At 59.5% G+C, this 13,458-nt stretch overlaps 1 protein-coding gene across 1 annotated transcript in view; it reads right to left on the reverse strand.

Moving 5' to 3' along the window:
* The window catches only part of LOC144955174 (ER membrane protein complex subunit 1-like), a gene marked incomplete at its 3' end in the record, with an annotated part of 25,680 nt that extends 16,627 nt beyond the window's left edge, over positions 1-9,053 (reverse strand). Inside the window, exons 1-4 of the mRNA XM_078885490.1 lie at positions 8,889-9,053; positions 7,581-7,708; positions 4,110-4,172; positions 861-948 (exon numbers count right to left, since the gene is read on the reverse strand). Of these exons, the coding sequence (XP_078741616.1) occupies positions 861-948; positions 4,110-4,172; positions 7,581-7,708; positions 8,889-9,031 (422 nt within the window). The remainder of the gene's footprint in view (positions 1-860; positions 949-4,109; positions 4,173-7,580; positions 7,709-8,888) is intronic.
* Positions 9,054-13,458: the final 4,405 nt, after the last annotated feature.

A 13,458-nucleotide genomic window follows, 5' to 3' on the forward strand; every position in this document is an offset into this window, starting at 1 on the left:
GACCATCACCACCACCACCACCAACACCACCACCACGACCACCACCACCACCACGACCACCACCACCACCACCACCAACACCACTACGACCACCACCACCACGACCACCACCACCACGATCATTACCACCACCACCATGACCACCACCACGATCATTACCACCATCACCACCACCACTACGACCACCACTACCACCAACACCACCACTATCACCACCACCATTGTCATAACAACCACCATGATCATCACCACCATCACCACCACCACCACTACGACCACTACCACCATGACCACCACCACCACCACCACGACCACCACCACCACCACGATCACCACCACCACCACCACGATCACCACAACCACCACCACGATCACCACCACCACCACGACCACCACGACCACCACCACCACCACCACGATCACCACCACCACGATCACCACCACCACCACGATCATCACCACCACCACCACCACGACCACTACCACCACCATGACCACCACCACCACGACCACCACCACCACCACGACCACTACCACCACCACCACCACGACCACCACGACCACCACCACCACCACCATCATCATCACCACCATGACCACCACCACGATCACCACCACTACCACGACCACTACCACCACGATCACGACCACCACCATGACCACCACCACCACCACCATGACCACCACCACTACCATGACCACCACCACCACCACCATGACCACTACCAACACCATGACCACCACTACCACCACGACCACCACCACGACCACCACCACCACCATCATGACCAGCACCACGACCACCACCACCACCACCACCACGACCACCACCACCACCACCACCCTCCCGGCGTGTCCACCTTGCAGGCTGGAGCTGAGTCTCCCAGTTGAGAGCTCCCAGAGCCGAGTCCCAGGACCTCAAGAATCTCCCAGACAGCGTCACAGTGTCTGTGTACACAGTCACACACGCACAGTCACACACACACAGTCACACACACACACACAGTCACACACACACACACAGTCACACACACACAGTCACACACACACACACACACAGTCACACACACACAGACACACACACACAGTCACACACACACACAGTCACACACACACACACAGTCACACACACACAGTCACACACACAGTCACACACACACACAGTCACACAGTCACACACACACAGTCACACACACAGTCACACACACACACACAGTCACACACACACACACAGTCACACACACACACAGTCACACACACACACAGTCACACACACACAGTCACACAGTCACACACACAGTCACACAGTCACACACACACAGTCACACAGACACACACACAGTCACACACACACACACACAGTCACACACACAGTCACACACACACACAGTCACACACACACAGTCACACACACACACACAGTCACACACACACAGTCACACACACACACACAGTCACACACACACAGTCACACACACACACACACACAGTCACACACACACACAGACACACAGTCACACACACACAGTCACACAGACACACACAGTCACACAGACACACAAACACACAGTCACACACACAGTCACACACACAGTCAGTCACACACACAGTCACACACACACACAGTCACACACAGACACACACACACACAGCCACACACACTCACACAACACACTCGCACACACACTCGCACACGCACTCATTCGCACACACACTCACTCTCGCACACACACTCACTCACACATTCGCACACACACACACTCACACACTCGCACACACACACACTCACACACACACTTATTCGCACACACAGCCACACTCACTCACACACTCGCACACACACACACTCACACACACTCACACACGCACTCGCACACACACTCACTCTCGCACACTCAACCACTCACACGCACTCACTCGCACACACACACACACAACACACTCACACACACTCACGCACTCGCACACACACACTCACACACACTCACACACTCGTACACTCACACACACTCGCACACACACTCATTCGCACACGCACTCACTCTCGCACACTCAACCACTCACACTCACACACACTCATACACACACTCGCACACGCACTCGCACACACACTCATTCGCACACACACTCACTCGCACACACACACTCACACACACTCACTCACACTCACACACCCACACGCACTCGCACACTCACACACTCACACAACACACTCACTCGCACACACAGCCACACTCACTCACTCACACAACACACTCCCACACACTCGCACACACTCATACACACACTCGCACACTCACACTCACTCTCGCACACTCAACCACTCACACGCACACACAGCCACACACACTCACACACACTCACACACACTCATACACACACTCGCACATGCACTCGCACACACACACTCATTCGCACACACACTCACTCGCACACACACACACTCGCACACACACACAGCCACACTCACTCACTCACACAACACACTCGCACACACACACTCACACACTCGCACGCACACACACACACACACTCTCTCACTCACTCACACACTCACACGCACTCACTCTCGCACTCACTCTCGCACACTCAACCACTCACACGCACACACAGCCACACACACTCACACACTCGCACACACACACTCACACACTCGCACACACACACACACACACACTCACACACTCACTCTCGCACACTCACACACTCACACGCACTCGCACACACACTCACTCTCGCACACTCAACCACTCACACGCACACACAGACACGCACACACACACACACTCACTCACACACTCACACAACACACTCACACACACTCGCACATGCACTCGCACACACACACTCATTCGCACACACACTCACTCGCACACACACACACACTCGCACACACACACAGCCACACTCACTCACTCACACAACACACTCGCACACACACACTCGCACACACACACACTCACTCACTCTCGCACACTCACACACTCACACGCACTCGCACACACACTCACTCTCGCACACTCAACCACTCACGCGCACACACAGCCACACACACTCACACACTCGCACACACACACTCACACAACACACTCACACACACTCATACACACACTCGCACATGCACTCGCACACACGCACTCATTCGCACACACACTCACTCGCACACACACACACTCGCACACACACACAGCCACACTCACTCACTCACACAACACACTCGCACACACACACTCACACACTCGCACACACACACACACACACACTCACTCTCGCACACTCACACACTCACACGCACTCGCACACACACTCACTCTCGCACACTCAACCACTCACACGCACACACAGCCACACACACTCACACACACTCACTCACACACTCACACAACACACATACACACACTCGCACAACACACTCACACACACTCATACACACACTCGCACATGCACTCGCACACACACACTCATTCGCACACACACTCACTCGCACACACACACACTCGCACACACACACAGCCACACTCACTCACTCACACAACACACTCGCACACACACACTCACACACTCGCACACACACACACACACACACTCACACACTCACTCTCGCACACTCACACACTCACACGCACTCGCACACGCACTCACTCTCGCACACTCAACCACTCACACGCACACACAGCCACACACACTCACACACTCGCACACACACACTCACACACTCGCACACACACACACACACTCACTCTCGCACACTCACACACTCACACGCACTCGCACACACACTCACTCTCGCACACTCAACCACTCACACGCACACACAGCCACACACACTCACACACTCGCACACACACACTCACACAACACACTCACACACACTCACACACTCACACGCACTCGCACACACACTCACTCTCGCACACTCAACCACTCACACGCACACACACTCACTCACTCACTCACACAACACACTCGCACACACACACTCACACACTCGCACGCACACACACTCACACACTCACTCTCGCACACTCAACCACTCACACGCACACACAGCCACACACACTCACACACACTCACACACACTCACTCACTCCCGACCACCCTTGTCTCACCTGTGTTATAATGCAGCATCAACTCCACAGGTCCCTCCTGCTCAGGCAGCACCTGTCTCCACACTGAGCACAGAGAGACACGGGGGGACAGGTGAGTGGGTGGGTGGGTGGGTGGGTGAGTGAGTGGGTGAGTGGGTGGGTGAGTGAGTGGGTGGGTGAGTGAGTGAGTGGGTGGGTGAGTGGGTGGGTGAGTGAGTGGGTGAGTGGGTGGGTGAGTGAGTGGGTGGGTGGGTGGGTGAGTGAGTGGGTGGGTGAGTGGGTGGGTGAGTGAGTGGGTGAGTGGGTGGGTGAGTGAGTGGGTGGGTGAGTGGGTGGGTGAGTGGGTGGGTGAGTGAGTGGGTGAGTGGGTGGGTGAGTGAGTGGGTGGGTGGGTGGGTGAGTGAGTGGGTGGGTGGGTGGGTGGGTGAGTGAGTGGGTGAGTGGGTGGGTGAGTGAGTGGGTGGGTGAGTGAGTGAGTGGGTGGGTGAGTGGGTGGGTGAGTGAGTGGGTGAGTGGGTGGGTGAGTGAGTGGGTGGGTGGGTGGGTGAGTGAGTGGGTGGGTGAGTGGGTGGGTGAGTGAGTGGGTGTGTGGGTGGGTGAGTGAGTGGGTGGGTGAGTGGGTGAGTGGGTGAGTGGGTGAGTGGGTGGGTGAGTGAGTGGGTGGGTGGGTGAGTGGGTGGGTGAGTGGGTGGGTGAGTGAGTGGGTGGGTGAGTGAGTGGGTGAGTGAGTGGGTGAGTGAGTGGGTGGGTGAGTGAGTGGGTGGGTGAGTGAGTGGGTGGGTGAGTGAGTGAGTGGGTGAGTGAGTGGGTGAGTGAGTGGGTGAGTGGGTGGGTGAGTGGGTGGGTGAGTGGGTGAGTGAGTGGGTGGGTGAGTGAGTGGGTGGGTGGGTGAGTGGGTGGGTGAGTGAGTGGGTGAGTGGGTGGGTGGGTGAGTGAGTGGGTGGGTGAGTGGGTGGGTGAGTGAGTGAATGGGTGGGTGAGTGAGTGGGTGGGTGAGTGGGTGGGTGAGTGGGTGGGTGAGTGAGTGGGTGGGTGAGTGAGTGGGTGGGTGAGTGGGTGGGTGAGTGAGTGAATGGGTGGGTGAGTGGGTGGGTGAGTGGGTGGGTGAGTGAGTGGGTGAGTGGGTGGGTGGGTGAGTGGGTGAGTGAGTGGGTGGGTGAGTGGGTGAGTGAGTGGGTGGGTGAGTGAGTGGGTGGGTGAGTGGGTGGGTGAGTGAGTGGGTGGGTGAGTGGGTGAGTGAGTGGGTGAGTGGGTGGGTGAGTGAGTGGGTGGGTGAGTGAGTGAGTGGGTGAGTGGGTGGGTGAGTGGGTGGGTGAGTGAGTGGGTGAGTGGGTGAGTGAGTGGGTGGGTGAGTGAGTGGGTGAGTGGGTGGGTGAGTGAGTGGGTGAGTGAGTGGGTGAGTGGGTGGGTGGGTGAGTGGGTGGGTGAGTGAGTGGGTGAGTGGGTGGGTGAGTGGGTGGGTGAGTGAGTGGGTGGGTGAGTGAGTGGGTGAGTGAGTGACTGAGTGAGTGACTGAGTGACTGAGTGAGTGACTGAGTGAGTGACTGAGTGAGTGACTGAGTGAGTGAGTGACTGAGTGAGTGACTGAGTGAGTGACTGAGTGAGTGACTGAGTGAGTGACTGACAGAGTGACTGAGTCTCTGAGTGAGTAACTGACTGACTGAGTGACTGAGTGACTGAGTGAGTGAGTGACTGAGTGACTAAGTGAGTGACTAAGTGAGTGACTCACGGAGCTCCCCCGAGCGAGTGCTGAGGGCGGCGACTGCTCTCTGCGACGTGGTGAGGATGACTGAGTGAGTGACTGACTGAGTGACTGAGTGACTGAGTAACTGACTGAGTGACTGACTGAGTGACTGACTGAGTGACTAAGTGAGTGACTCACGGAGCTCCCCCGAGCGAGTGCTGAGGGCGGCGACTGCTCTCTGCGCCGTGGTGAGGATGACTGAGTGAGTGACTGAGTGAGTGACTGAGTGAGTGACTGAGTGAGTGACTGAGTGAGTGACTGACTGAGTGACTGAGTGAGTAACTGACTGACTGAGTGACTGAGTGAGTGACTGAGTGAGTGACTGACTGAGTGAGTCACTAAGTGAGTGACTCACGGAGCTCCCCCGAGCGAGTGCTGAGGGCGGCGACTGCTCTCTGCGCCGTGGTGAGGATGACTGAGTGAGTGACTGACTGAGTGAGTGACTGACTGAGTGACTGAGTGAGTGAGTGACTGAGTGAGTGACTGAGTGAGTGACTGAGTGAGTGACTGACTGAGTGACTGAGTAACTGACTGAGTGACTGAGTGACTGAGTGAGTGACTGAGTGAGTGACTGAGTGAGTGACTGACTGAGTGACTGACTGAGTGACTGAGTGACTGAGTGAGTGACTGAGTGAGTGACTAAGTGAGTGACTAAGTGAGTGACTCACGGAGCTCCCCCGAGCGAGTGCTGAGGGCGGCGACTGCTCTCTGCGCCGTGGTGAGGATGACTGAGTGAGTGACTGAGTGAGTGACTGAGTGAGTGACTGAGTGAGTGACTGACTGAGTGACTGAGTGAGTAACTGACTGACTGAGTGACTGAGTGAGTGACTGAGTGAGTGACTGACTGAGTGAGTCACTAAGTGAGTGACTCACGGAGCTCCCCCGAGCGAGTGCTGAGGGCGGCGACTGCTCTCTGCGCCGTGGTGAGGATGACTGAGTGAGTGACTGACTGAGTGAGTGACTGACTGAGTGACTGAGTGAGTGAGTGACTGAGTGAGTGACTGAGTGAGTGACTGAGTGAGTGACTGACTGAGTGACTGAGTGACTGAGTAACTGACTGAGTGACTGAGTGAGTGAGTGACTGAGTGAGTGACTGAGTGAGTGACTGAGTGAGTGACTGACTGAGTGACTGACTGAGTGACTGAGTGACTGAGTGAGTGACTGAGTGAGTGACTAAGTGAGTGACTAAGTGAGTGACTCACGGAGCTCCCCCGAGCGAGTGCTGAGGGCGGCGACTGCTCTCTGCGCCGTGGTGAGGATGACTGAGTGAGTGACTGAGTGAGTGACTGAGTGAGTGACTGAGTGAGTGACTGAGTGAGTGACTGACTGAGTGACTGAGTGAGTAACTGACTGACTGAGTGACTGAGTGAGTGACTGAGTGAGTGACTGACTGAGTGAGTCACTAAGTGAGTGACTCACGGAGCTCCCCCGAGCGAGTGCTGAGGGCGGCGACTGCTCTCTGCGCCGTGGTGAGGATGACTGAGTGAGTGACTGACTGAGTGAGTGACTGACTGAGTGACTGAGTGAGTGAGTGACTGAGTGAGTGACTGAGTGAGTGACTGAGTGAGTGACTGACTGAGTGACTGAGTGACTGAGTAACTGACTGAGTGACTGAGTGAGTGAGTGACTGAGTGAGTGACTGAGTGAGTGACTGAGTGAGTGACTGACTGAGTGACTGACTGAGTGACTGAGTGACTGAGTGAGTGACTGAGTGAGTGACTAAGTGAGTGACTACGTGAGTGACTCACGGAGCTCCCCCGAGCGAGTGCTGAGGGCGGCGACTGCTCTCTGCGCCGTGGTGAGGAGGATGCGCCGTGGTGAGGAGCTTGGACCCTCGAACCACGCCTGGCGCACCGAGCCCACGTAGCGCTGCCTCCTGCAGCAGTAACAGCAGCAGTAGTAGCAGCAGTATCAGTAGTAGCAGTATCAGTAGTAGCAGCAGCATCAGCAGCAGTAGCAGCAGCATCAGCAGCATCATCAGCAGCATCATCAGCAGCAGCATCAGCAGCATCATCAGCAGCAGCAGCATCATCAGCATCAGCAGCAGCATCATCAGCATCATCAGCATCAGCAGCATCATCAGCAGCAGCAGCATCATCAGCATCAGCAGCAGCATCATCAGCATCATCAGCAGCATCATCAGCAGCAGCATCATCATCATCAGCAGCAGCAGCAGCAGCATCATCAGCAGCATCAGCATCAGTAGTAGTAGCATCACCCCTCGCACTGTACACCCACACACAACCCCGCACTGTACGCCCACACCCCGCACTGTACACCCGCACTGTACACCCACACCCGCACTGTACAACCACACATAACCCGCACTGTACACCCGCACTGTACACCCGCACCCCACACTGTACACCCACACCCCACACTGTACGCCCCCACACTGTACGCCCCCGCACTGTACGTCACCCCCCGCACTGTACACCACCCCCCGCACTGTACGTCACCCCCCCCGCACTGTACGCCACCCCCCCGCACTGTACGTTGTGGGTGGTTGTGGTTGGTTGTGTTGTATGTGGCTGTGGTGGTTATGATTGTGGTTGTTGTGGTGGTTGTTGTGGTTGTATGGGTGGTTGTATGGGTGGTTGTGTGTGGTTGTATGGTTGTGGTGGTTATGATTGTGGTTGTATGGGTGGTTGTGTGTGGTTGTTGTTGTGGGTGGTTGTATGGGTGGTTGTGTGTGGTTGGTTGTATGGGTGGTTGTATGGGTGGTTGTATGGTTGTGGTGGTTATGATTGTGGTTGTATGGGTGGTTGTGGTTGTTGTGGTGGTTGTTGTTGTGGGTGGTTGTATGGGTGGTTGTGTGTGGTTGTATGGGTGATTGTGGTTGTTGTTGTGGGTGGTTGTATGGGTGGTTGTGTGTGGTTGGTTGTGAGTGGTTGTATGGGTGGTTGTATGGTTGTGGTGGTTATGATTGTGCTTGTTGTGGTGGTTGTTGTTGTGGTTGTTGTGGATGGTTGTGTGGTTGTGTGGGTGGTTGTATGTGTGGTGGTTATGATTGTGGTTGTTGTTGTGGTGGTGGTTGTTGTTGTTGTGCGTCTCACCAGTCGAACTTGCCGATCTGGTCCTCGTAGAGCGCCGAGGCGCGGGTCACGAGCGAAGCCGCCATCGCCGCCGCGAGGAGCCGGAGGAGATGGAACGCCATTGTAGCCGCCTTCGCGCTGTGACGGCGTGCGCGTGACGTCATCGCGCCACTGCGGTGACGTCATCGCGCCACTGCGGTGACGTCATCGCGCCACTGCGGTGACGTCAACGCGTCACGGCGGTGACGTCAACGCGTCACGGCGGTGACGTCAACGCGCCACGGCGGTTACGTCAACGCGCCACGGCGGTGACGTCAACGCGCCACGGCGGTGACGTCAACGCGCCACGGCGGTTACGTCAACGCGTCACGGCGGTTACGTCAACGCGTCATGGCGGTGACGTCAACGCGCCACGGCGGTTACGTGATCGCGTCACGGCGGTGACGTCAACGCGCCACGGGGGGGGGAGGAGGGGAGGGGGGGAGGAGGAGGGGGAGGAGGGTTTTTCGGGGGGAGGATGGAGGGGGGGGGTGGAGGAGTGGGGAGGGTGGAGGGGGGGGAGGGTGGAGGGGTGGAGGGGGGGGGTGGAGGGAGGGGGGGGGGGTGGAGGGGGGGGGGGGGGTGGAGGGGGGGGAGGGTGGAGGGGTGGAGGGGGGGGTAGAGGAGGGGGGGAGGGTGGAGGGGGGGGAGGGTGGAGGGGTGGAGGGGGGGGTAGAGGAGGGGGGGGTGGAGGGGGGGGAGGGTGGAGGGGTGGAGGGGGGGGTAGAGGAGGGGGGGGTGGAGGGGGGGGAGGGTGGAGGGGTGGAGGGGGGGGTAGAGGAGGGGGGGGAGGGTGGAGGAGGGGGGAGGGTGGAGGGGTGGAGGGGGGGGGGTAGAGGAGGGGGGGGGGGTGGAGGGGGGGGAGGGTGGAGGGGGGGGAGGGTGGAGGGGGGGGTGGAGGGGGGGAGGGTGGAGGGGGGGTGGGAGGGGGGGATGGTGGAGGGGGGGGAGGGGGGAGGAGAGGGGGGAGGAGAGGGGAGGGGTGGAGAGGGGAGGGGGAGGAGGGTTTTTCGGGGGGAGGATGGAGGGGGGGGGTGGAGGAGGGGGGAGGGTGGAGGGGGGGGAGGGTGGAGGGGGGGGGAGGGTGGAGAGGGGGTGGAGGGGGGGATGGTGGAGGGGGGGGGGGTGGAGGAGGGGGGAGGGTGGAGGGGGGGGAGGGTGGAGGGGGGGGAGGGTGGAGAGGGGGGTGGAGGGGGGGATGGTGGAGGGGGGGGGTGGAGGGGGTGGAGGGGGGAGGAGAGGGGAGGGGGGAGGGGGGAGGAGAGGGGAGGGGGGAGGAGAGGGGAGGGGGAGGGGGAAGAGAGGGGAGGGGGTAGTGGAGGGAGGAGGGTTTTTCAGGGGGAGGGTGGAGGGGGGGAGGGTGGAGGAGGGGGTGAAGAGGGGGGTGAAGAGGGGGGTGGAGGGGGGGGGGGAGGGTGGGTGGAGGAGGGTGGAGGGTGAAGGGGGAGGGAGGGTGGAGGGAGGGTGGAGAAGGGTGGAGGGTGGAGGAGGGGGAGGGGGCGGTGGGGGGGGGGGGAGAGGGTGGAGAGGGGGTGGAGGGGGGGATGGTGGAGGGGGGGGTGGAGGGGGGGGTGGAGGGGGGGAGGGTGGAGAGGGGGTGGAGGGGGGGATGGTGGAGGGGGGGGGTGGAGGGGGGGGTGGAGGGGGGGGGTGGAGGGGGGGAGGGTGGAGAGGGGGTGGAGGGGGGGGTGGAGGGGGGGGGTGGAGGGGGGGATGGTGGAGGGGGGGTGGAGGGGGGGGTGGAGGGGGGGGAGGGTGGAGAGGGGGTGGAGGGGGGGGATGGTGGAGGGGGGGGATGGTGGAGGGGGGGGATGGTGGAGGGGGGGGGGGTGAAGGGGGGGGAGGGTGGAGGGGGGGTAGATGAGGGGAGGGGGGGGGTAGTGGAGGGAGGAGGGTTTTTCAGGGGGAGGGTGGAGGGGGGGGTGAAGAGGGGGGTGGAGGGTGGAGAAGGGGGGAGGGTGGGTGGAGGAGGGTGGAGGGGGTGAAGGGCGAGGGAGGGTGGAGGGGGGGGGGTTGGAGAAGGGGGGAGGGGCTATCCATGAACATTAGAATCGATCCATAAAGAATCGCTACAGCACAACGCATGAATCGGAATCGACAAGTCAGGTAAGGATTGCGTGATGATCTCATTGTGTCAACCAACGTGCTTTGTTGATCGTTCTGCGACGTTTAGAATACATATCGATTTGCAATCGTCTATCGATACAATGTGTTTTCGTTCGGCGTTTTCGTTTGTGGCGATGGGGATGTGTTGGTTTGCGTGCATTTCGCTGCGTGAATTCGTTTTTTTTTTTTAAATCCCGCTGATTTCAATGGGTCTCAATGGAATATTTCTCTGTGTGTGTGTGTGTGCTTATTGAGAATTGCCCGATGATGATGATGATGATGCTGGATGGCAATTACCAGCGAAACGTCGTACAACTCAAATTGTAAATCTTGTGCTTTCACGCTCCAACACTGCACCGGTGGGGGGGGGGGGTGGTGGCTAAAGCAGTGAACTAATTTGTCTTTTGTCAACGTGACACTTTGTTTTTGCTGATTGGCCGTGTCGGGTGGTGGAGGGTTACGACACATTTATAAAGAACGCGGCGATCTAAACCCAACAACGTTGATCATGAGTGATATTGGTGGCGAAAGCATGCACGTGTTTTACTGCATTTAGGGCGTTGTAATCCCTGAATCGAGCCGTCGATAGACCCTGGCACGTGGTCTAGCAAACACATCAAGGGTAGAGACATCACCACCGCCACCACCACCACCGCCACCACCATCGCCACCGCCACCACCACCACCGCCGCCACCGCCACCACCGCCACCGCCACCACCACCGCCACCACCACCGCCACCACCATCACCGCCACCTCCGCCGCCACCACCGCCACCACCACCACCGCCACCACCGCCACCACCATCACCACCACCACCGCCACCACCACCGCCGCCACCACCGCCACCACCACCGCCACCACCACCACCACCGCCACCACCACCACCGCCGCCACCACCGCCACCACCACCGCCGCCACCGCCGCCACCGCCGCCACCACCACCACCACCGCCACCTCCGCCGCCACCACCACCATCACCACCACCGCCACCACCGCCACCGCATTAATCTCAACCCAGCAGTGGATAGACTCTGGCTGCTGCTGCTGCTGCTCATGATGATGATGATTCGCATACCCGAGTCAACATCACAGAGCAACCCCCCCAATCTCTCCATCCCTGCGTGTCTCCCTCGCAGCTACCGCCGGGACAAGATCTGACGATGGGAACTTCGCGCGCTCAGGCGCCGCCGCCGATGATGATGATGGTGGTGCCGCTGCTGCTGCTGATGATGATGGTTCTGCTGATGACGATGATATCCGTCGTCACGCCGACTGACATCTCCGACCACAATCATCATCAGCAGCAGCAGGAGGAGCAGCATCGCCACCACCACGATCACCGTGATCATCATCATCACGATGGCCATCTCGATCATCATCACGCCACTGCCCTCCTCTCGCTTGAGGGGTCGGAGTCGGAGTCCGACTCCGCGCCGGCGTCGGCGAAGAGGGGGGAGACGACGGGGGAGATGGGCAGGAAAGGGGGCAGGCTTAGGGGCAGCACCGGGCCTGAGAGAGAGGAAGGCGATGAGATGATGGGGGAGTTGGGTGGAGGGGAGCTGGGGGAGACGGTCAGGAAAGGGGGCAGGCTTAGGGGCAGCACAGGGCCTGAGAGGGACGAAGGGGAGGAGGTGATGGGGGAGATGGTCAGGAAAGGGGGCAGGCTTAGGGGCAGCACCGGGCCTGAGAGGGAGGAAGGGGAGGAGGTGATGGGGGAGACGGTCAGGAAAGGGGGCAGGCTTAGGGGCAGCACAGGGCCCGAGAGGGAGGGAGGCGATGAGATGATGGGGGAGATGGTCAGGAAAGGAGGCAGGCTTAGGGGCAGCACCGGGCCTGAGAGGGAGGAAGGGGAGGAGGTGATGGGGGAGTTGGGTGGAGGGGAGCTGGGGGAGATGATCAGGAAAGGGGGCAGGCTTCGGGGCAGCACCGGGCCTGAGAGAGAGGAAGGCGATGAGATGATGGGGGAGATGGTCAGGAAAGGGGACAGGCTTAGGGGCAGCACCGGGCCTGAGAGGGACGAAGGGGAGGAGGTGATGGGGGAGATGATCAGGAAAGGGGGCAGGCTTAGGGGCAGCACAGGGCCTGAGAGAGAGGAAGGGGAGGAGGTGATGGGGGAGGTGATCAGGAAAGGGGGCAGGCTTCGGGGCAGCACCGGGCCTGAGAGAGAGGAAGGCGATGAGATGATGGGGGAGATGGTCAGGAAAGGAGGCAGGCTTCAGGGCAGCACCAGGCCCGAGAGGGAGGGAGGCGATGAGATGATGGGGGAGATGATCAGGAAAGGGGGCAGGCTTCGGGGCAGCACAGGGCCCGAGAGGGAGGAAGGCGATGAGATGATGGGGGAGTTTGGCGGAGGGGAGCTGGGGGAGACGTTCAGGAAAGGGGGCAGGCTTGGGGGCAGCACCGGGCCTGAGAGAGAGGAAGGGGAGGAGGTGATGGGGGAGAGT

The sequence above is a fragment of the Lampetra fluviatilis genome, unplaced genomic scaffold, assembly GCF_964198595.1.
Source record: "Lampetra fluviatilis unplaced genomic scaffold, kcLamFluv1.1 SCAFFOLD_551, whole genome shotgun sequence".
In the NCBI taxonomy this organism is placed as follows: domain Eukaryota; kingdom Metazoa; phylum Chordata; class Hyperoartia; order Petromyzontiformes; family Petromyzontidae; genus Lampetra; species Lampetra fluviatilis.